Below are 25,541 nucleotides of genomic sequence, written 5' to 3' on the forward strand. Positions count from 1 at the left end.
AATTTATATCTCAACCCTTTTACAAAATACAAGGGCATATAGGATGGTTTTTATAGCTTTCTTTTAATAAATATGTACTAAGGCAATTATATCTCATGTATCTAGATTGTTTTAATTCATATAAAAATTTATTTAATTTAATCGAGTAAATTTCTCAAAAATTTAAATTTTTGTGCTTTAAACAATTTAAATCCTTCAGGCTTTCTATATAGATATAAATATTAAATGAGCCATATAAATATGTTGTAGCTACATTCCTTGGACGCATCTGAATCTTTTCATATATTGCCAGATTAGTTAACATAAAATTGTAATTGTATCCACTATAGAGAATATGTCACTTCATATTTAGTACCAGATCTTTAGGTAAAACCTTGTGCGACAAACCGTACTTTATATCTTATAATTTCATTTTCTCATTTCATATTTGCACAAATATTTATTTATATCTCATTGATTTGATACCATTTGATGTACGGATTACAGGTCCAAAAACTTCATGTTTTGCAAATAAATTCAATTCTTCCTTAATTGCATCTTTCCATATTGGCTAATCATTTTTTGTCAACATTCTTCAATAGATGTAGGTTCAAGATCCTCCTTTTTCTTTCACAATATTAAGCTCTATATTATATACAAAATATCGTCGACTTTTATTTACTAGTTTCATCTTTTCTCATCATGACATAATTTATTGAGATTTTTTTATTTTCACTGATTTCATGTTCCTAAATTTCTTCTAGAATGTTTATCAATTCTGTCAAGGGTCTCTTCTAGAGTTTCTACTTTCTCTTTCTGACCATCTTAAATATTTGCTCTTTTTGTTTAAAATTTTATCTTTGGAACCGATTGGTCTCGACACTTTTGGCATGCCTTGTCGTCCTACAAGGACATCAATGCTAATAGGAACATTTGTAGCTGGTATATAAGATTTAGTTATTCTTTTTGGTCAGTAAATACGTCTGGCAACTGATTTACTATATTTTGGAAAAGAATTATCTTTCGAATTTCAAGTTTATATTAATTTGTGCGAGGATCAAAATTAGATAATGATATTCATTCTAAGAAATTTTCTTTTACAACTGCTTATTATTCTCCCCTTAATGTTGAAAAAATTATTTCACCATTATGACAATTGATAAATTTTGTCATTAATAAATCTTTTATTGATTATTCTAAATATTAATTACAAATGGAGATTAGTATCCAACATATATCTATAACCTACTTTGAGGACCCATTTTTGTACATTGTGGTGGAATAATTGAAACATATACCACGCATCCAAAAATTTTTGGATGAGAAATATTTAGTTTCTGACCATAAAAACCATAAACCAATTGTATAAGGAGACTTTATAATAACTCGTTTAGCCTGATGCATACAAATGCAGCTACATCCAAAATGGCATGCCCCTAAGTAGACATTGGGAGTTTGAATTTCAAAGGTAATAGCCTTGCAATTAGTTAAAAGTATTTAATAAATAATTTTGCTAGACCATTTTGTGTATAAATATAAGCAACAGATTGTTCAATAGTTATTCCAACTAATATGCAATATTAAAGGCTTGAGATGTAAATTTACCAGCATTGTCAAGACAAATAATCTAAATTATATAACTAGAAAAATGTGCTTGCAAATGAATGGTTGCAAATGCCAAATTACAAACTGATAATAAGCACACATGTGACCATCTAATCGATGTATCGATTAAAATCGTAAAATATTTAAATGGTTCACATGGTGGATGTATGAATCCACATATAACCCTAGATATTATTCAAAAACGTAGGGAATTCAATCTCAACTTTAACTGGTGATAGTTTATAATTTATTTATCTTCAGAGCAAGCAGCACATAAAATTTATTAGATTGAAAAATCTTCTAGTTTTTCAATGAATGATCATATAAATTTTCAATCATTTTTTTTGTATTATTATTAGTCCAGGATGGTCCAACCGGTCATGCTAAATATTAAAATCATGAGTAAACTTCTAGTTTACTATGGCTTTCTAATATTTTTGTAGTTTAATTCAAAGAACAGAGTGAGTAATTTATTTTCCAATACACGCTTTTTACTTGAGATAATAGATATAATATAGAGATATTAATTATCTCTTTCATTTTTTGTGTCAATATGATATCTATTAGACGAATATCTTTGAAACTTAATAAACTTTTTTGAGGCTTAATAGAAAATAATACATCATTTATTACTTTATTCCTCAAGATAGTAAAATATTAGCTCTTTTTGAGTCTTTAATTAATTTTGTACTACCATATATTGAATTGATATTGATTTTTTATTCGTTGTTAAGTAGAAAAAATATTTATTGTCTTTAAATATAGTGTGTATTTCTACTAGACGTATATTTACATCATTGATCTTAAATCCAACAAGATGAATATCTATATTTTCTTCAATAAAATAAAACATATACAATAAGAACATATCATTAAATATATAATAAAAACATATATAATTCAATATATATAATTAAAATACATAATAAGAATATATCATTTAAAAATATAATAAGAACATATTAAAACATCTTCATAATATAGTTATATTAAAATATACCAATAATTGTTAAGTTTATTATCGGATATTCCTATTATCAATTAAATGATCAATTCCTCTCTCAGGACAAGAAAATCAACAATGAATATTTCCGTTACCAATCATATAATCAATTCCTCTTTTAGGGTGGATAAATATCTTGATGTGCTATATGAACTTGACCATGATTATAATTATCACAAGATGTTTTAGTTTTCAATGATGCTTGATAAAATTCAACACATACAATAAGTATGCAATCAATGGTTTTCATGCCACATTAACGACAATACATTTTCTATGTTCCTTTTATTCTTTTCATTTTTATTTTTTCATTATTTATCCACTTATGTTGGGTTACAAGTATTCATCCACTTCTTGATGAGTTATCCACTTCTAGTAAGTTAGTGGGTTAAGGTACACATCCCCTTTTGGTGCGTTCAAAGTATTCATCTACTTGTGGTAGGTTATAAGTATACATCTATTTTTGATGAGTGATCCACATATGATGGTTTATCCACTTCTAGTAGATTATTCATTTTTTAATAGGTTATGACATTCATCCATTTTTGGTGGTAAATTATCCACCCACTTTTGGTGGAAAAATTATCCTTAGATTCTGAAGGTAAAATTATTTTTAGATTTTGATAGTAAAATTATTCATCCACTTCTGATGATAAAATTATTTTTAGAATCTGATAGTAAAATTATCCATCCACTTCATGGTATTAAAATTATTCTTAGAATTAAAATAATAATAGTGTAAATTATTATAACGACTTCTTCTACATCCATGATCGAAATTATTAAATGAAGTGGCATTCATTTCAGAGTATAGATAGATTCATGAACATGATCATAATTATTAAATAACGTCGCATTACTTCAAAGAATGGGCAAATTTATAATTCTTTTATTAGTAGCTCGTTTGTCACATTCACTTCAGGGAATGGACATTATGATTTTTCATTAATAGCTATATAATAAAAAATTCACTTTTCAATTAAGGGACTGAATATAATATATATTATATGATAGCAAAATTCATATTAAGGTTGATTTTTAGATAATGAAAATATTAAAAGGATATCAAGTGACTTACTTGATTTGTCACAATCAAAAATTAAAGACCAACAATTGAAATTCTTTTAAAGTTTGGAGATGATGAAAACAAAATAATAGCAACACTTACCTGATTTGCTAAAACTATAAATCAAAATCAAATCATTGAAATCCTTTTGAAGTTTGAAAATGATGAAAATAAAATAATTTCAAAACTTGAGAGATCAAAGAGGATCATGTTGATAACATGTTATGAAATAAATCTGAAAGAACAACTATAAGAGAAAGTATTTAGTGAGAGAAAAAGTATTTAGAGGATGTAAAAAGGTTTTATTTAAGTATGTATTTACAAATGAAGTGAGAGACCTATTTATAAACCAAGAATCCCTTGAATCATAATCCTAACTAATTTTATCTACGAGTTCAAATCATATTACATTTCTTATAGTTTACCTATTGGGCTGTTTGACTTGGTTTGCACTTTTAGAATTATAACATATTCGACATTTACATATTTATTTATAACAAGTTTAATATTTTTTATAAGGTAATTTTTAAATTATAAAAAAGTATTTTTGTTTAATCAACTTCTTTTTTTATTTCTTACAATTTGAAATAGTCATCACTAATAGAAAAAATAAAAGATTTGTTATTTTTTTAAATGATAAGTGACTAAAATAATAATATTTATAATATTAATAATTAAAATTTTAAATTTTAAAATTAAATAAATTTAACTAAAATTCTCGAAACGTTAAATGATTACAAAATAATTTTATTTTTATATTTTCTTTGTTGTTGATGATCATAGCCATAAGTATAAACTTTTGAAACTCTAAAAAATTAATTGTAATAACCCTTCCAAAAGGATTGTGACATACAATTCGTGCAATTCAAATGAAAATATTGATTTCAATTTAGAAGGTGATCATTATAGAGGCAATCGAGCAATACCTACATATTACACTAAATTTTGCGATTCATTCATCATATTATCAGGATATAACAAAAGAAAAATCAAGTATTTAAAAAATTCATAATTTTAAGATTTAAAAAATAAAGAAAGAAAATAAGAGGAGGAATAGTAATACGTGATATCATAGTGACATAAGAAACCAGTGAGTCTCACCAGCCCCCAAGAAAATGATTTTTTTAATAAAAAAGGTTGAATATTATGTTTATGGTCTTTTCTTGGTTCAACTATGCTTATCATCTCAAGTATTATATTTTATCTGTATAAGTGAGTGTCTGCGATTGACGTGTTGACAAAACGCAGAGCAATTAGAAAAGGCTGTCGAGAAAATGATTTCCCAAGCCTGGTCCTTTTAACATTTCAGTTGTGCAGTCACTGAGAAAGTGACTTCCGCTGACGTTTGAGGACGCCCTGAAAGAGGGAGGAAAATGTGCTTGTGCATTGAATTCCAGCGGCCAACCAGTTTTGGTCTAATATATGGCTGTAAACGAAATGATAAAGGACCTTCCGTTAATTTAATTTAAAGGTAAAATATCTCTAAAATTTTAAAATATTATTTTAATTAATTACAAATTTATTAATACTTAAAATAAATATTTCATTTTAAAATAATATGTTTCATAAGATGCATAAATCTTACTATTAATCTATCATTTGATTTTACGTAAGTAAAATAACTGAATATCATTTTATACTCATTTTACTTTTCTTATAAAAAAAAAAAAACTCAACTTACTCAAACATACTGTAAGCAAGCTATAATCGCTGCTTTCTATAATTATTACTGAGAATAACATGTTATTTGGCAGACCCTTGTCTTGGATTTGTTAGGAAAGCAGCTTTTCTTCTCTTTCTTTTCATTTAAACAACAATGAAGAGTTATTTAATTAAAAATTTTCCTCATTGCTACTTCTCTTTATCTTCTATCTCTTCTTTATTTTCTGCTTTCTGCTCAAGCAATGCCAATAAATCACGGTTCAACACTAATTATTTTGGTGAATAAAATCGAAGGATATATTAGTTATTTTAATTCAAAAGTTAAAATTTTTTTTCTACTCACTTTTATTATAAGGATTATTGGTGCAGGAGACTTTGATCCACTTCGGACAGTAGGGGAAGCATAATGTTTAGCCTAGTACTGCCTCGTACAATATGTTTATTTTGAGTATTGAATATGAAATGAATTAATGTAATACTTAAAGGGCTTGAGATATTTTACTCTTAATTTAAATTATCCAATAGTTGATGAATTTCACACGAATAACTAGTTAATTCCAATTACTACTTATCAAAGGGATTATTGGAACGCAACAGATTAATCTTTCTTTTCATTTACTGTGGGACCTTGTCCGACTAAATTTAACTTTTTGTAATTTTTTTCTTTTTTTGGGAAGGTGACAGATTAACGTTTTTCTACATATGCCTTGTCTATCGACTAGACTCGACATTCATTTTATCCAGTTTATTAGGTGGTCCGTATAACACTTGGTGGCAAATGATTCTCCAGATCTAATTAAGACACGTTCATATATATTTCATAAATCTTATTGTAATTGTTCACCGACAAATGGCTGAGCAACAAAAATTAAAATAAAAATTCGCCTATAAAGACGAGAACAACATAGTGATTGAAATACGAAGGAAAAGCCTCCATTAAATCTTCTCATTCAGCCTTTTCATTATTTCTAGTCATGGCACTGCTACCACCCACTTCTCTAGTGTTTACAGTCCGAAGGCATGAACCCGAGCTAGTCGTCCCGGCTAAGCCTACCCCTCGTGAGTCTAAATTACTGTCGGACATCGATGACCAAGAGGGTCACCGGTTCCAAATTCGAGGGATCCATTTTTATCGGTTCAAACCCTCCATGCAAGGGAAGGACCCCGCTTGTATTATAAAGGAGGCACTTGCGAAAACCCTAGTGTTTTACTATCCATATGCTGGTAGACTAAGGGAAGGGCCAAACCGCAAGCTTGTGGTGGATTGCACCGGAGAAGGTGTGCTGTTTGTTCAGGCTGATGCTGATGTTACACTTGATCAATTTGGTGATTCACTTCACCCACCATTCCCATGCTATAAGGAGCTTCTTTATGAGGTCCCTGGTTCCAATGAAATACTAAATTGCCCATTGCTGCAAATTCAGGTATACATTTTATAAAGTAAATATATATTTATTCTAATTTCAAGATTCGACCTTTTATTAACTATATTCAAATTAAGATATAATTTTCATTTAATTTCATACAAGGATTGAGAAGTAAGTTAAATGAAATTTCGTCACATGTAGACGTGAACTTTTATTATTATTGTGATCACTTATTAGATATCATTAAAAACTCTCTAAATAGTAACTAAGTTAATTATGTATTTAATATTTTAAGTTAAGTTTTTTAACGAATGATTTTAACATATATAAACTCAAAAACGAAGATTTATATTTAGCGAGCATCAATTTAAATTTATATTATAATAAAAGCTTTAAAATTTAAATGTAATAACATATGTTTCCAGGATACTTATAAATAAATTTCAAACAAAAAAAAGAGCAAAAGTACTCTCTCATATATATATATATTCTACGAAAAATATAAAAGATTAAAGTGACTTTGGTTAAACAGGTGACTAGCTTGAAATGTGGTGGTTTCATCTTCGCCCACCGGTTTAACCACACCATGAGTGACGCGGTTGGGCTAATCCAATTCATGTGTGCCATGGGGGAAATGGCACGAGGTGCACTTGCTCCCTCAACCCCACCGGTTTGGGAAAGGCACCTCTTGAATGCTCGACACTCACCACTCATAACATGTGTTCATGACGAGTACGACAATGCCACTATCACAAATGGCATAAAAATGCCAGACAACCTGCTTCATCGCTCTTTTTTCTTTGGACCAACTCAAATTTCAGCTCTTCGTAGATTTGTCCCTCACAACCTCCGTTGTTCAACGTTCGATATCGTAACTGCATGCTTATGGCGTTGTCGTACGAAAGCCTTGAAACTTGGCCCTAACGACGATGTTCGCTTCATCTGCATTGTCAATGTACGGTCCAAGTTTAATCCTCCGTTACCGTCAGGATTTTACGGGAATGCACTCGGTTACCCAGCGGCTCTAACGACTGCAGGACAACTATGCCAAAATCCAATGGAATACGCAATAGAGCTAGTGAGACAGGCCAAGGCAAAGATAACGGAAGAGTACATGAAATCGACGGCTGATTTGATGGTGATAAGAGGTCGGCCAAATGTTAACACAGTTCGGTCCTTCTTGGGGTCAGATTTAACACGTGCCAAGTTCAGAGAGGTTGATTTTGGATGGGGTGAGGCAGAGTTTGGTGGACCAGCCTATGGTGGGGATATAATAAGCTTTTATATACCATCCAAGAACAAGGAAGGAGAGGGTGGGATTGTGGTGCCAGTTTGCTTGCCAGCCCCAGTAATGGAAAGCTTTGTTAAGGAACTGGATGGAATTTTATCCAACGGTGAGGCAGCAACTGGAGTTGAGAATGAAATTTTGTCCAAGGACGAGGTTGTAGCTGGAGTTGAGAACGGAATTTTGTCCAAAGACGAGGCCGCAGCTGGAGTTGAGAGTGAAATTTTGTCCAAGGACAAGGCCGCAGCTGGAGCTGAGAACGGAATTTTGTCCGAAGACAAAACAACTAGAGTTGGGAGAAATTTTAACTGATTCTATGCCATCACAGTTTAATCTCATTTCAAACAAATTTGTTACTCTCACCATGTTTAAAGATCATTTAGCTTGATGACAGGCACCTTTATTTGTTTTTTTTATTATCGGTTTTCTAATGTGTGACAAAATCCATGTTGTAATCTCTTAGGAGCTTTTCTTTTTTTAAATAATTGTATCTAGTTCTACTTTATTTGTATATTTACTTTGAAAAAGAAAAAAAAGGAGAGAATGGTGCTTTTTTTTTAAAAAAATTTCTTTTACTAGTAAATTTTTATATTGTCGGAGGCAACAAATTTAATCACATTGATCTTAGGTGTCAATTTTAGTTCATATCCATTATTCATAATGGCAGGGAATTGAAATATTTAATGTATAGTGTTAATGTAGTTACAAGTTTAAGAAGTTGGAGGACCAAATATAAAAGTATTCTCATGCTTAATTAGGAACCAACATATATTCTTCCCAAAAGAAAGTCATTCTCTACTTTTCTTTTTCGAAAAGTATTGTATTAATCACCTCATCGCAATGCCAGTCTTAAGCTTGCTACTAAAGACTCTCTTGGCATAGTTGGTAAATGAGGAAAAGAGAACCTTAACAATTGTCCAGAGAACCTGGCAGCCATAACAAAAATGGACGCTTCACACCAAAAGAGCAAAGCTTAAGACTTAACCAATGCTAGGAAAATATAATGCTAGAGAACAGAAACTAGCACCCAGCACGCACAACTTTGCCACGTAAAACACAAAAATAGTTATCAAATAGACAAGTATCCTTAGCTAGAGTGAGTGAAATATCCTAAAAGCATCGGGCAGCCTTTCAAGCACCAAAAGAGAACCCGAGCTTCAATCATTCTCTACTTTAAAAGATGGGCAAAACGAAAACAAAATTCCAATATATAATCATTTAATCAAATAAGTCAAGCGAGTTTTTTTTTTTCTTGGCTAATAAAAGTTTTTATTATAGTCATGATAAACAGGATACATTTCACTGGTAAACCAGGGGAATAAATGTAAGAATAAATCAACAAACGCCTAACTCAATTAACTAACTTACATATCCATACTAACAATTAAACGGTTTTAACTCCTTCCACTCACATTATTACCACTAAGCAAAAAACATGTCTACATTTTCAAACCAAATTTCGCCAGTGAGTCTTAGATGTATGGCAAAATTTGATATCTCCAATATGCCTCTATAGTAAATCAATGTCATTTAAGACATTCAGTAGGTGTCATGGTCTCAATAATTCATTGCATATCTATGACATTCCAACTTTTGAATCGGACTCAATCATCAAATGTTTAACAGCCATCCATGAAGAGGAGGAAAACATATTGTCATAGCATTTTTAACTGTCGTTATTAGCTCAACAAAATTAGAGTCTTGTACTCCTAATGGTCCAAAAAAAAAAAATAAACCCATAACCTTAGCGCCTTACCATTATGGTCAGGGATTGCTCCCCCACATCCCATCGAATTGGTTTTTCCTCTTAAGGATTCATCCACGTCGATCTGTAGGCTACCAACTTGTGCATTCTTTCTACACTTCCATGATGTCACTCACCATCCAATATTATCAATCTCCTTACTACCCTCACATCTTTTTCGCCCAAGACAAAGATCTCATCTTGATTAAAAACAAAATTTTTCTCTCATCCCAAGCTTTGTCATTGAAAATTGTATCATCGCGAGCAAGTAAAATGAACTAAAGGGTAACCTCAAAAACCACATTCCACTCTTCCTAGATATCCCCCACCAAAGACATTCATCCCAATACTTTATAAGTGTTTCCATGAAGTTAGGACACACCCATTATAAACCCCATCCATTGATAAGAATTAATACCTCCAACTTTCTCGATCTGGTTTTGTGTTGATAAGAAATAGAAAAGATGTTTTATTGGTGGTCTTTTCAGGTTGAGTAATTGAGGCTGCTCCCCCTTTTTTCCTCTTCTCTCAAGGTGAAATTTTTTTGGGAGCTAATCAGGAAAAGATCAGTTAAAAAGAGAGATGGTCTCCAACATAAAAGAAATATTCACCTGGTGAGAGTAATGAAAAGTCTCACAAGCCACAAATAGGAAAGTAAGAACCCACCCAGTGGAACCCCAAAGACCACAAAACTAATCTGTAACACAGAAAAAAAAAAGAAGCAAAGGAGTTGCGGCAGCCCTCCACATTCACCATCAGCAGTGGTCCACTATAGGGGTAGTCAGATGATTAGTTCAGAACTAGAGAACAGATAGAAACACCCGAGGCGGCACCACCACAGAAAGCATCAGATGACTCCTCAAAGGGGCAAAAGAGGAAAGAACTCAGCTCCAAACAGAGAAGCGGATTACTTGATGTAGTTAATTCTCTAACGTATCTTGTTCTTGTCCCTGGTTTGTATTTTGTTTTAGATTTATATGCAACAATTTACCTTAATTTGACTCTGTTGACAATGCCAACTTTATACCTCAAGACCTAATTAATCTCTTTATGTAAAAAAGAAAAACAAAAATTCATTATAATAAAGTCTTGTAGCCTTTTTTTATCGAAGCAAGTGCATAACAATTACCAAGGTGACGGGGTTTTGGCTAGCTTTTGGGCATGGTTGGAAACCATACCTTTTTCAATTAACGACATATCAGTATCTCAATAGCTTGGGGGAAGAGAACATGGAGTATATCAGAGATGAAATTGATGAATAAAGGGTGCATATGAGTGTTCAAGAGAAACACAAATACATGACTATGAAGCCAGGATACTCGACAGTGAAGAAAAAAGACAAACAAGGGCTCAAAGTGCACCGTTTGAACAAGGCTTTGCATACTCTTAGAATAGCATACAAAATTCACCGTTTCACTTGTATTTAAAAATTAGTTAGCTGATAATTATTAGTTAGTTAGGAAGTTAACTTTACTCTTTTCTGTTAAACTACCTGTATAGATATATATACCCTGATGTAAAGTATTTACCTTAATGAGAAATATTCTGACATTTCTCCCATACCTAAGCTTGGTCTTCTTCACCATTTCTGACGGAGTAATTGACTTCTATTCTATGAGCTTTTCTAGTTTTCAAAATTTGAAACCCCTCAAATTATGGTAATATGTCATTAGAATAAAGATGATATATTACTCTGGAAATGAGTTCAAAAAGATAGAGGAATCTTTATTTGACAAAAGTTTAAATAGTAAAAAAACCTTGTACTATTATTATTATTTGAAAAGCTGTAGAAATATGTTGAGTAAGAAATTAGAATAAAGGAAGTAGAAGAGGAATTGACTAAGAAAAAGAAGGCCCTGATCAGTTTAAGAAAGGCTTGAGTGAATTAACTACCTTGAGTATTCTTTAACTTCAACTATGCGAATGGATTAGGATTCTGAAGTTACAGCTCAACCGAGCAAAAGTTCCAAGCAACTTCCCGTTAGTCTTGATCATTTGGAATAAATAAATGAATAAATATTTCGATGTAATTTTCTTTTTATTTTGGACCAAGAGATGAAAAAGAAAGGCAAAATGGTTGTTCTAGGCTTCTGGCATAAGGGAACATCAAGGAAAAGGAGTGATTTTCCATCCAAATTACTAATGTTCATCATATGACTGTAATGGGTATCTTCTTGTTTGACAAAACCTTGATTTTCCTAACTTCTAAGAAGCTCCAATATTCCAGGTAAAAGGCAAGTTCTTGGAAAAAGCATTGCAAAGATTCAGAGCAGTGGACCTCGTTTTCGTTGAATGATGAACTTTCTTCTCCAATGATTTTCATTTTTTAAAATTTTATAACTATTGCAAATATACGTTAATGACATCATTAAGAGGTGATTAGATCATTTTTTTTTAGTATTTTATTTTTTCGGTCACTTAAGTTTTCAAAATTTTCTACTTTAATTGTTTCATATTAAAAAATACTATTTTAATCATCAATATTTACAAATATTATAATTTTATTCACTTGATTATAAAAGATAACATATTTTCATGATCTTGAATATGACTAGTGACGGAGCATCTGACATGAAATAAAAGGTTTGTAATTTTTTAAAATGATAAGTGATTAAAATAATAATATTTATAAAATTAATAATTAAAATATTAAAATCTAAAATTGAATGAATTTAACTAAAATTCTCGAAACGTTAAATGAGTACAAAATAATTATTTTTTTTTTTTTGTTGTTAGTGATCATAGCCATAAGTATAAACTTTTAGAACTCTAAAAAATAAATTATAATAACCATTTCAAAAGGATTGTGATATACAATTCGTGAAATTCAAAAACAACGAAATAAAAATATTGATTTCAATTTAGAAAGTGATCATTATAAAATAAATTGAGCAATACCTGGCATATTACACTAAATTTTCGGATTCATTTATCATATTATCAGAATATAACAAAAAAAAATCAAGTATTTAAAAAATACATAATTTTAAGAATAAAAAAATAAAGAAAGAAAATAAAAGGAGGAATAGTATTACGTGATATCTTAGTGACATAAGAAACCATTAAGTCTCACTAGCCCCCGAGAAAATGATTTTTTTAATAAAAAAGAGGGAATATTCTGTTTACGGTCTTTTCTTGGTTCAACTATTCTTATCATCTCAAGTATTATATTTTATCTGAGTGAGTGAGCGTCTGCGCTTGACTTGTTGACAAACACCGAGCAATTAGAAAAGGCCGTAGGAGAAAATGACTGCCCAAGCCTGGCCTTTTTAACTTCCACTTGTACTGTCTTCCACTTACAGCAGCCCACCAGTTCTGGTCTAAAGATATGGTTATAAACAAAACGGTAACGTACCTTTTGTCACTTTAGTTGAAAGGTAAAATATTTTTAAAATTTTAAAATATTATTTTAATTTATTTCAAATTTATCAATACTCTAAATAAATATTTCATTTCAAAATAATATATTTCGTCTGATAATCTATCATTTGACTTTACGTAAATAAAGTAATTGAATATCATTTTACACTCATTTTACTTTTCTTATCAAAAGAAAAAAACTCAACTTACTTCAACATAATTTAAGCAAGCTATAATCACTGCTTTCTATAATTATTAACATGCTATTTGGCAGAGCCTTGTCTTTGATTTGATACGAAAGGAGCTTCTCTTCTCTTTATTCATTTAAACAACAATGAAGAGTTATTTAATTAAAAATTTTCCTTATTGCTACTTCTCTTTAGCTTCTATCTTTTCTTTATTTTCTACTTTTTCTCAAGCAATGCCAATAAATCATGGTTCAACACTAATTTTTTTGGTGAATAAAATCCAAGGATATATTAGTTATTTTAATTAAAAAGTTAATTTTTTTCTACTCACTTTTATTAAAAGGATTATTGGTACAAGAGACTTTGATCCACTTCATACAGTAGGGGAAGCATAATGTTTAGCCAAGTACTGCCTTGTACAATATGTTTATTTTGAGTACTTGTTGTGAAAATTACGAAATTATCTCTAACGAATTACTCAAGATCTTATTTAATCAATAAAAAAAAATCAAGCACATCCAAAAGAATACAAAAATTTTATGTGGTTCGGTCTTTTGATGACCTGCGTCTACGGCCACTGCAAAAGAAAAAGATTCATTAAGAGAAAAATAAAGATATTGCAAGAACAATCTCAAACTCACAACCCATATCCCATGTACACCCAAACCACTCTCTCTAAATCGAGGTGATGACTATTCTTTAACCCCATATGATCTTTTTATAATGCCAAATACAATAATCTTATTCTAATATAATTAGGATATGTTATTCTAGTCTAACTAGATTTAAACACTATTTTAATAAAGTATACTAGTTTAATTAGAATTAAATAATCCTAATCATACTATAATTCAAGACTATCCTAAGAAATCTCCACCTTAAGCTTGAATCCACCAAGCTCTACCTTATGAACCAAACTCTGTCGACACCGCCACTGCCCCTAAGGGCCTCAAGCACTATGAACACCGATCAAGTCCAAGCAATGCTTGAACTTTATTCCAAAAACTGACTTAATCAACATATCTGTCAGATTTTCATCTATAGCTATTTCCTTCACTACAATGTCACTCCTAAAAACAATCTCACAAACGAAGTTACACTTGACTTGGATGTTTTTGGTTCTCTCATGAAGTATCTGATTTTTGGTCAAATGTATAGCACTTTGACTTGTTCAAAACCTAACTATATGTGCTTGTTCAAAGCCAAGATCATTACCCAAGCCCTTAAGCCATAAAGCCTTATTCACTACCTCGATTATAGCCATATATTCAGTTTCAGTTGTAGACAAAGCAACGGTTGATTGAAGAATTGCTTTCCCACTAATTGTAGACCCTGAGAGAGTGAACACATACCCTGTTTGAGATTTTCGACTATCTAGATCACTAGCAAAATCTGAATCGGAGAAGCCAACCACATTAAAACTAGTGTTTGCACTTTCTTCATACACTAAGCCAACATCTATTGTGCCTTTAAATATCGAAGGATCCACTTCATAGCTTGCCAATGTCTTTTTCCTAGTTTATCCATGAATTTACTAATCATACTGACAGCATGTGAAATATAAGGCCTATTGCATACCATAGCATACATAATGCTACCCACTGCATTGGCATAAGGAACACGCGTCATGTATTCTTCTTCATCCTACGTTTGTGGTGATAAACCAATTGAAAGTTTTAGCTGTAGTCCTAACGGAGTAGTCACAAACTTAGCATCTTGCATTCCAAAACGTTGTAGTACCTTTTGAATGTATTTCTTTTGTGACGAACATAATCTCGATGCTTGTCTATCTTTGATAATTTCCATGCCTAATATTTTCTTCACACCACTTAAGTCTTTCATCTCAAACTCACCACTAAGCTGCTCCTTTAAAACATCAATGTCTGACATATTTTTAGTAACAATAAGCATGTCATCCACATATAACAATAAATAGATAAACGAATCATCTCGAAGCCTTTTATAGTAGACACAACCATTATATACACTTCTAGTATACCTATGTGCCTCCATAAACATATCAAACCTTTTATACCATTGCCTAGGAGATTGTTTTAAGCCATATAATGACCTTTTAAGTAAACACACACAATCTTTCATACCAAGAACAACGAATACCTCAAGTTGTTGCATGTAGATCTGCTCTTTAAGCTCACCATGTAAGAACTCTGTCTTGACATCAAGTTATTCCAACTCAAAGTTAAAATATGCCACTATAGCAAGCAACAGGCGAATTGAACTATGCTTCACAACTGGAGAGAATACCTCATTGTAGTCAATTCCCTCTCTTTGTGCATACCCTTTTGCCACAAGTCGTGCTTTGAATCTAGAACTTTCAACCCCTAGGATCCCTTCCTTTTTCATGAAGACCCATTTGCATCCCATAACTTTCTGGCCTTTAGGTGGTTTCATAAGCTCCCGTGTTTGATTTCGGTGTAAAGACTCAATCTCCTCACTCATAGCAGTTAGCCACTGAGAGGACTCAATATAAGTAATTGTCACACGATAAGAGAAAGGCTCATTATTCTCTACTTCCACAAATAAAACATAAGAATCAAAATCACCAATGCTTCATTGAGATTCCAATTCTTGTACCTCTTACAGTTCATTTTAAATTTCACTATCATCTGGCACTATCACAGGAGCATTGATTTTAAGCTCCACCTGCTTGCTGACTTCCTGGTTTGATGTGTTTGCAATCCTAGACTTTATCCCACGAAGTAATGTAGACTTGTCAAAGGTAACATACCGACTCACCATAAACATAGGGAACTTACAATCAGTACACCACAGCCGATAACCTTTCACCCCATATGCATAGCCTAGAAATATACACTCCGTCACCCTCAACTCAAGTTTACCATCACTCACATGAGCATAACAGGACAACAAAATACTCTTAGTGTAAAGTAATCAACGGGCTTACCAGATCAAACTTCCTCGAGAGTCTTAAATTCAATTGCAATTGATGGAGATCGATTTACCAAGCAGCAAGCCACGTTAATAGCTTTTATCAAAAATACTTTGAGTAGGCCAACATTAGAGAGCATTCATCTTGCTCTTTCCAGAACTGTATTCTTCACCCATTCTACAATACCATTTTAATGTGGTGTTTTGACGATAGTGCGATGTCTAACGATTTTCTTATTCTTGTAGAATAGACCAAACTCACATTTGCAAAATTCCAAACCTTTGTTTGTTCGAAAGTTCTCGATCTCTTTCTTCATCTGCTTCTCGATCAATGCCTTCCAACACAAAAAGGCGATCAACATTTCACTCATAGCCATTAGAAAATACGTTCACACTTTTTCTGAAAAATCATCAATAAAGGTCCATATGTATAATGATCCACCTTTTAATGCTACCGAAGAAGGACCCCACAAATCTGAATGGATGTAGTTTACTGTATTCTTCATTTGAGGAGTTGTAGTGATAAATTTCACTATATGTTGCTCACAAAAATCTAACTTCCTAGTCTTTTGATTATACAGTAAACTACACTTACTCAATTTTCTAATCCATCTCTCACTCATATGATCCAATCTCATATGCTATAAATGTATTACATCATCTTCAAGATCATTAGATGAAACCACAAAATAGTTTCAATGATTGTATTTCCCACTAGAAGATAAAGATCACCAAATAACTTGCCTTTCATGATAGTTAAGGATCCTTTAGATACATTTAAGACCCCATGTTGGCCACTATATTTGTAGCCTTTCTTATCTAACAAACTCAAGAATATCAAATTCCTTTTCATATTCGGGACATGTTTCACTTTAAGTGTTCTTACCATACCATCAAGCATCTTGATCCGAATTGTGCCAATCCCAATAACTAAAAAAGAGAAATCATCTCTTAATTGTACAGTGCCCATATTAACATATTGATAAGTTGTAAACTAATCACGCCTAGGACATATATGAAAGCAACAAGCCAAATCCAAGATCTATGTATCCATTAGGTTACCGTTGGTAATTACAAGAACATTATTAGTTTGCTCAAAAGTATCAAAGTCATCTTCAACCACGTTTGCAGTACTTTTAGACTTATTGATTTTTTCATCATCATTGAATTTGATACAGTCTTGATGAAAGTATTTTTTCTAACTATAATTCCAACAAGTTTTTCCTTGTGCTCTAGATTTACCTTTTCTGTCTATACCCTTCTCTCTATCTTTTCCTCTATTCACAACCAAACTTTCTGCTTAATTTTCATTCCGGATACCACCAACGTTCTTTTTCAATTTTTTGAAATTTAAAGATGCCCTTACATCTTCAAAAGTGAGAGTATCTTGGTCATATAACATAGTATCCACGAAGTTTTCATACGATGGAGGCAAAGAACACAAGAATTAGGGCTAGGTCTTCATCCTTAATTTTAACATCGATATTCTTTAAATCAAGAATAACTCTATTAAATTTATCAATGTGGAGTATACGATCATTGATTCATATAAAGCCGATTCATCAGGGATTTTGTCATATAAATACTTTCAAGTTTATGCCACACTGTAGCAGCAGATTCTTCATTCATGACTTCTCTTAGTACCTCATCAAATAAAGCGAGGAGAATAGCACAATGTGTTTTCTCCATAAGGTCATCTTTTTCACCATCAAATAAATTCGAAGAAAGATTCTCTTTTCCCTTCAATGCCTTCAATAGTCTTTGTTGCACTATCAATGCGTGCATCTTAACACGTCGCAGGCTGAAATTGTTTCTTCCATTAAACATTTCAATCTCATTCTTGGTCGACGAAGTTACCATAGCGAGATTCAGATTGACTCAAGACCTTAAAGCTCTAATACCAGTTTGTTGTGAAAATTGTAGAATTATCTCTAAAGAATTGCCCAAGATCTTACCCAATCAATAGAATAAAGAAAGTAAGAAATCAAGCACACCCACAAGAACACAATAATTTTACAAGCTTTAGTGTTTTGATGACCTACGTCTACGAGCACAGCAACAAAGAAAGATTCGCTAAGAGAAAAATTAAGAGATTACAAGAACAATCTCAAACTCACAACCCTTATCCCACGTACACCTAAAACCACTCTCTCTAAATCTAGGTGATGACTATTCTTTAATCCCATAGGGTCTTTTTATAGTGCCAAATACAATAATCTTAACCTAATACAATTATGATATATTATTCTAGTCTAATTAGATTTAAAGACTATTTTAATAAGGTATACTAGTTTAATTAGAATTAAACAATTCTAATCATACTATAATTCAAGACTATCCTAACAGTACTTAATATGAAATGAATTAAGGTAACACTTAAAAGGACTTGAGATATTTTGCTCTTAATTTAAATTATCCAATAATTGATGAATTTCGCACAAATAACTATTTAATTCCAATTACTACTTATCCAAGGGAGTACACTTAGACCAAACGATGCTTCTCACTTTAACAACTTGTATTTTTTTTTTTTTACATTTGCCATAGCTTTATTGGTTTTATTTTGCTCCCAAAGGAATTTTGCAATTAATTTCACTCAAGAAATTAAAATTATAAAATACCACAAAACTAGATCACCTTTTAAATGTGAGAGTATTTTTATAAATATTTTAAATAAAAAAAACGACATAACTATGCTAAGAACAACATATAATCACAAGATTATAAATATGAAAAAAAGGGTATAAGATGCTAACTGAAAAATTATGAATTCACAAGGGAACAAATATAATTTACTCTTGCAGCGGAGCATTTAATTTATTAATTAGTGTCTTATTTTCTTACTTAAGAAATAAGATTCGAATTCTCCTCTTTCTAATTAAAAAAATATAATTTACTCTTAAATAGTATTTCTGCATTCCGGAAAGCATACACAATAGCTGATACTTTGACCAAATTTGGTGTTGATCTAAGAGAAATGCTTTATACCTGGTGGTAATCTTACTATTTTGATTCGGAGTTTGATTTGGTTTTGAGGGTAAAATTAAAAATCTCTCCTAAAAACACTTTAAAAAGGTGTTGTGACTCTTTTAATTTTAAAATAATATTTTTAACCATTTGATTTTAACACTATTTGTTAACAATTAAAAAAATAGAACTAGTAAGATTCAGACATTTTAATACGCAAACCCTGCTTTGCCTATCTGTTGCCGCCGTATGGTTTCCGTGGTTATCTTCTCAGGCCGTTTCCCCGGTGACAGTGTCCTCGTTGTTTCAGTGTTTCGATATGTGGGATGGGCTGTTAGCCCTTCTTGATTGGATATGTTGGCGGCACTTTGCTGTCTTTTGCTTTGTTTTATGGATTTGTTTTTCCTAATTCTCTCCGGCGGCTGCACCTCTCTTTTGGGAACAGGTTTGCTTTTATGTCTTGAAGCTTGTGTCGGGGTTATCTTGCTTTCTGCTTGCTCTTTGGTGACTTCTCCTTTTTTCCTTTTTTCGTGGTGGAGAGCAGATTGGTTCTGCTTTCTCTCCTTTGATCATTTACTTGATCCTTCCTTGTTTTTACCAAGTTAAGGCGTGAACCTTTTATGATTATAATAAATCTTGTATCATTGATCGAGTTTAAAAAATTAAAAAAGAAAGAAAGAAAGAATAATTTGGTAAGAATGCTGTGAGACTCAATATATGCGAGCCGACCATACGTACTAAATGATTATTAAAGTACATTTCCAACGACTTATTTTGACTGTAAAATTTTGAATGTGTTGTTTTAGTATTTAAGCAGCATTTCACATGTTTAGCAGCTATTCCATATTTAATATAGTTATTATGTTTTATGAAGTGAGGAGTATAAGTAGTAATAATAATTATAATTTTTATAATCGAATTTAATAGACAAATTAAGTAACCAACAATTCAACTTGCTTGACACTAAGTTAAGGCTTCATTGACTTTAATATTGTTTATTAATAATGCAATTTAATATTGTTTACAAGCTCATAATGATTAATTAGCTTCTGACATGCAGGAATAACATGGGATTTTTAGAGAGTTGATATCGTATGTAACAGATGGTAAAGAACATATTCTATTTTCCTGAATTTTTCTAGTTAGATTTGGACTTCAAATCATGCATGGTACGAGTTCAACAAAAAGACATGAGAATGAATGGTACATGATACATTAGGCCCATGCATTATTGCAGAATCTTGTACTAAAAATTAATACACAACAGTTGAAAACAAATGAAACAAGTAGACGATAACCACAGAAAAGAAAAAAAAAAAAAGAAAAAACATATTACTATAGTATTGTCTATCTGTAAGATCATGCAAGTCGTAATATATTTTCATTTAAGCCATATGCCCTACTAAAAGATTCTCTCGGCGGCACCATCTGCTAGGTATCAAACAACCAAATACATAAAATTCAAGTTATATATGTCCATTTGAGAGTTTTTTTTTTAAATAAAAAAAATTATGGGTACCATTCAAGATTTTAGATTATAGTTTTGAACTCATGATTTGAGAAGTTGGATTGGAGATAGAATGCAAATAAACAAATTACCAAAACAAAACAAATAATAGTTTGGTAGCACCAAATGTGTATGTTGAAAGCAAGAAAAACACCTCGATTAAGTTGATCCAATAGGCTTCTGTTCTGTGTTACTATGTATTTGAAATATGCAATCTGAGATCCATCAGCTTACTACTCCAAGTCAAGTCAATTTTATATAATTAGTGAGTCAAGTCAGTCTTTGGCAGCCAAGAAGTTCACACTACAACTTCTCCCCTTTTCCTCCGCACTTTCGTTTCCTTTTTTACGATGCAACAACAACCCCCATTTTGTCCAAAACTATTGAATTAAGTCTTTCTCCTTCTCTCTCTCTCTTTGGAAACTTTCACAAGATTGTGAGAAGGAAGAACCTATCTGTTATTTTCTTCCTATAAATACCACTCTCACTTAACATTTGAGCAAACCAACACTAACGTTTCCCCCTCAACAATCATATTGAAGGCACTCTTATTCCTTATATCTTTCCATCTTCTTAACCACTTGTGTGTCATGGCAACCCCGTCCTTAGTGTTCGCCGTTCATAGGCAGGAACCGGAACTGATCGCTCCAGCTAAGCCTACCCCTCACGAGTACAAACTATTATCCGACATTGATGATCAAGAAGGTCTCCGGTTCCAAATTCCAGTGATCCAATTTTATCAATACAACCCTTCCATGCAAGGGAAGGACCCTGCTAGGGTGATTAGGGAGGCACTTGCACAAACCCTTGTGTTCTATTATCCATTTGCTGGTAGGCTGAGGGAAGGGCCTCAGCGCAAGCTTATGGTGGATTGCACTGGTGAAGGGGTGATGTTTATTGAGGCTGATGCTGATGTTACGCTTGAGCAATTTGGTGATGCACTTCAGCCACCTTTTCCTTGCTTGGAGGACCTCCTTCATGATGTTCCAGGCTCCGCTGGGGTGCTGAATTGCCCATTATTGCTTATTCAGGTATATTTGTCATAAACTTTTATCTATCAGCGCTGAATTAAAAGACCATAGGATTATTTCTCCTGTTCTTAGTAGCTTAGATTCCAAAATAATACGGTCTCATTAAAGTTCTTTAAAAAACAGATAGCAAACAATGTCACTAACCAAACTTTTTACGTTATATTTTTTTACATAACATTTAACCATTGATATTGATTGTCTTTTGGTATTTTTGAATATGTATACATACATTAAATTAACACATGTGGTTACTGATGATATTAGTAGAATATACTTGTAATTTTTTAATTTCCTTCAAAGAAATAGAGTCTCCTGAATAGTTGACGTGGCCATAGATTCAAAAACGGCAAATCATAGAGGTATACTTGTGTGCATACCTATCAAATCATTTCTTTAGCTTAGGTTAGTGGGGTCTCACCAATATTCTTGGCAATTAGGAGAATATTTCCTTTTTATGTGCAAAAGATTAAAAATACGGAAAACTTTAAAAACAGAAATACCGGAGGACATTTGCTTATCATTTGGCATCCGCTCTACAAACAAAAGGGGTATCTATTTTGTTTTTAATCAGGATAATTCTTTTTTAATAAGATTGCAACTGAGATAATTTGACTACTCGTGATAAATAATGAATTTATTAATATTTTTCTTTTCTCATTGATTAATAAACAACCGAAATATTAGAATAATTAAGTAATTTTTCTAAAAAATACTTTTACTTCCTATAGCTAATAATTCCCCGGTCATGACGACATCACCATCTTCAACAGAGGCCATTTTGGAATTATGCTAAAACTCCTGTGTTACAAACGTTCTAGTAGTAATAAAAAACCAAAATAATTTTTAAAAAAATTTATTTTATTTTTAAAACATTTTGTCATGTAAATATGTCCATGTAGAAAGGTGATATGAAATGTCGCATGAAAATTTGTTGTCGGTTAAAAGATTAAAATAATAATGTTTATAAACAGTGATTAAAATATTATTTTTTAATATTAAATTATTAATTTCAAAATTTTTAAAAAGTTAAGGTGCCAAAAAAGATAAATTTATTGTTTTTTCTCTTGAATCTTGAGAAGAGAGAGAGAGAGAAAGAAAAGCAGAAAATACTAAAAAAAAGCTTGCGAATTTGCAATTTCTAGGAAGAAATGATCATTCATGATACAAGTATGGCCCTCCACTTAAATTATAGAAAGCAAAAAAAATCTATATCCACTCTCAAAAAGTTGCTTTTGCCTCACTAATTGCACTAGTCTAGTAGTCATTCATTATTGAGACAATGGGATCCACTTGGTAATTAACAAGTGATAGTTTGACTACCAATGAGAGGAGAAAGTAGCTTTCGGTGATGAATGAAGTTCTTAAAAGACATAAAATGCTTGAAAATTAAGAAATTTGACTGACTGATAGCCAACCTTTTGCACAGTTAAAAGAACACATTCATGTGCCAATTTAAAATATTGTGGTGTTTATATCAACGATTTGGAACCATAAAATCCTTGAAGAGTATAAGGTTTGGCTGCAAATGACCAGTGTCTAAAGATTGGGATCGAGGAACTGGTCCTCAATCACATGAATTGGACAACACAGACACAAGGATAATAATTGAGAGCTCTCCGTCGTTATGCGGAAGTAGCATGACTCGCATGGATTTGCGAAACACGACATCTTTTTCTCAAAGAAATTTGTGTGGTGGAACATTGACCAGCGGCCCACCGATGGGACTGCATTTTTCGCAACTTTAGACACAATCTTTCTATGAGTCATTGTTATTATGAAATTAGAGTTTGACTATTTAATTTGATTTATTTTTTTTGAAATAAATTTGATTTATTCTTCTTATGATTTTGAACATATATAAAGCATAGAAGATTAAATTACGTAGGGAATAGGAATTCAAGATTAAATAATAGATATGTTTTAATCTCAAATGCGTATAAGTTTTGATTTCTAAAACGTTTTTCACAACTCAATCTTAGTATTAAATTTTAAGGTAACAAATTTAGTTGGTTGTTTGTTTATTGCTTTAAAATCTATGAACTACTTAAACTAGAAAAATTTTTAATTAAATCTAATTAGTGTTATGAAACCACTATATATGCTAGCTATAGACATAAACTAAACCATAGTATATTTTACATCTCCATGATTGCTCCATTTTCCGTCAAAATTTAGGTAAACGATGTAAGATGAAAAGATTGCATGAATATGTTGATATGAAATTGAGCTCTTCATAAATCTGGACTACAACTCGATTTGTTCCAATGTGGTCAAAATGAGAAAGCTTAAACAGATATGCATGGTTTCTCCCCCTTAAATTAACAAATAGTAGTGATTAGATTTAATGATCCCGCTATCGAATTAATCAATCTTGGTGAACAGGTAACACGATTGAGATGTGGTGGATTCATCTTCGCCGTCCGCCTCAACCACACCATGAGTGACGCAGCTGGCCTAACCCAATTCATGTCAGCTGTAGGGGAGATGGCTCGCGGCTGGCTTGCCCCATCAATCCCGCCGGTATGGGAAAGACACCTCTTAGGGACAAGAGATCCACCAAGAGTCACATGTAAACATTGGGAGTACGAAGAAGTAGAAGGCACAATTGTTCCCTTCGACGAAATGGCTCATCGTTCCTTTTTCTTTGGCCCCGCGGAACTCTCAGCACTTCGTAAACTTGTTCCCCTACACCTTCGTAAGTGTTCTAGGTTCGAACTCTTAACCGCTTGCTTATGGCGTTGCCGAACCATTGCCATTCAAGCTAATCTCGAAGAAGAGGTTCGTATTATCTGTATCGTGAACGCCCGCTCCAAGTTTAATCCTCCATTGCCTTCAGGATATTACGGGAACGCATTCGCGTTCCCTGTGGCGGTAGCAAAAGCAGGGAAACTCCGTCAAAACCCATTAGGTTATGCCTTAGAACTTGTGAAACAAGCTAAAGCTGATGTAACAGAAGAGTACATGAAATCGCTAGCGGATTTGATGGTGATAAAGGGGCGACCCCATTTTACAGTGGTTCGGTCTTACCTTGTCTCTGATGTGACACGTGCCGGGTTCGGAGATGTGGATTTCGGGTGGGGTAAGGCAGTGTATGGTGGTCCGGCTAAGGGAGGGGTGGGGGCTATTCCTGGGGTCGCAAGCTTCTTGATACCATCTAAAAACAAGAAAGGAGAGGATGGAATTGTGTTGCCAATTACCTTGCCACCCCCGGCAATGGAAATATTTGTGAAAGAGCTTGATGGCATGCTCAAAGAGAAGCCAACTGGGATTGAGAGTCAATCAGTTTTTATTTCATCTTCTCTGTAATAAGTAAACTGGTATACAACAGAAGAGTAGTGGGACTAATGTTTGTTTGGGTTGGAAAATAAGTTCTCCAGTTGAGTGCAAATATTTATTCTTAGATCTTTCAAATTTATTTGATATCGATGGGCTTATAAAATTTGGGTTTGAAGCCCAGTTATTTGGATTGCATGTGGCCACAAAGAGTGTTTCTTGGGTGTCAGCGCACTGTCAAGTTTCAAGCCATTTCTTATCTGGTCTAGCCCACATCTGTGTTGGTGTGTATTATATCTCTTATTCTTGACTTCCGACTTGAATATAGTTAGTTACCCTCAAACATAAACTTAATCATAAAGTTTTACTTCATTTTTAATTTGTCAATCCCATCAATTACTATATATAAATAATTCAACAAAAGGACCAATTTTTACTATATATTATGTTTTAAAGTTTTATATTATTTAACCAATTGACAATATATTAAGGTGAATAAACTTTCTTTTATTTAAAGACTGGAGATACTTTCCTTCTAATTATATGAAATATATTTGTACCACCACTTAGAATAACAACCTCTCAAGAGTCATC

The 25,541-nt window shown here is 32.3% G+C and overlaps 2 protein-coding genes across 2 annotated transcripts; both read left to right on the forward strand.

Annotated features, from left to right (window-relative positions):
• The first annotated feature begins 6,226 nt into the window (after positions 1-6,226).
• Positions 6,227-8,537, forward strand: LOC110415248 (benzyl alcohol O-benzoyltransferase-like). The gene is made up of 2 exons (XM_021426840.2): positions 6,227-6,739; positions 7,215-8,537. Exons 1-2 carry the CDS (start codon positions 6,290-6,292, stop codon positions 8,277-8,279), a joined length of 1,515 nt encoding a protein of 504 aa, XP_021282515.1. The 5' UTR covers positions 6,227-6,289; the 3' UTR covers positions 8,280-8,537.
• A 12,387-nt stretch (positions 8,538-20,924) lies between these two features.
• LOC110415454 (benzyl alcohol O-benzoyltransferase-like) lies at positions 20,925-25,143 on the forward strand. The gene is made up of 2 exons (XM_021427121.1): positions 20,925-21,674; positions 24,057-25,143. The coding sequence occupies exons 1-2, from the start codon at positions 21,234-21,236 to the stop codon at positions 24,978-24,980; spliced, it is 1,365 nt and encodes a 454-aa protein (XP_021282796.1). The 5' UTR covers positions 20,925-21,233; the 3' UTR covers positions 24,981-25,143.
• Positions 25,144-25,541: the final 398 nt, after the last annotated feature.

The sequence above is a fragment of the Theobroma umbraticum genome, unplaced genomic scaffold (assembly GCF_002168275.2).
Source record: "Theobroma umbraticum cultivar Fairchild unplaced genomic scaffold, ASM216827v3 scaffold_147.0, whole genome shotgun sequence".
Lineage (NCBI taxonomy): Eukaryota > Viridiplantae > Streptophyta > Magnoliopsida > Malvales > Malvaceae > Theobroma > Theobroma umbraticum.

Bases quoted from the DNA above. Each gene is read 5' to 3' on its own strand.
- LOC110415454 (XM_021427121.1), top strand. From the start codon at position 21,234: ATGGCAACCCCGTCCTTAGTGTTCGCCGTTCATAGGCAGGAACCGGAA. The intron at 21,675-24,056 runs GTATATTTGTCA...CTTGGTGAACAG, and splicing joins GCCCATTATTGCTTATTCAG to GTAACACGATTGAGATGTGG.
- LOC110415248 (XM_021426840.2), top strand. From the start codon at position 6,290: ATGGCACTGCTACCACCCACTTCTCTAGTGTTTACAGTCCGAAGGCAT. The intron at 6,740-7,214 runs GTATACATTTTA...TTGGTTAAACAG, and splicing joins GCCCATTGCTGCAAATTCAG to GTGACTAGCTTGAAATGTGG.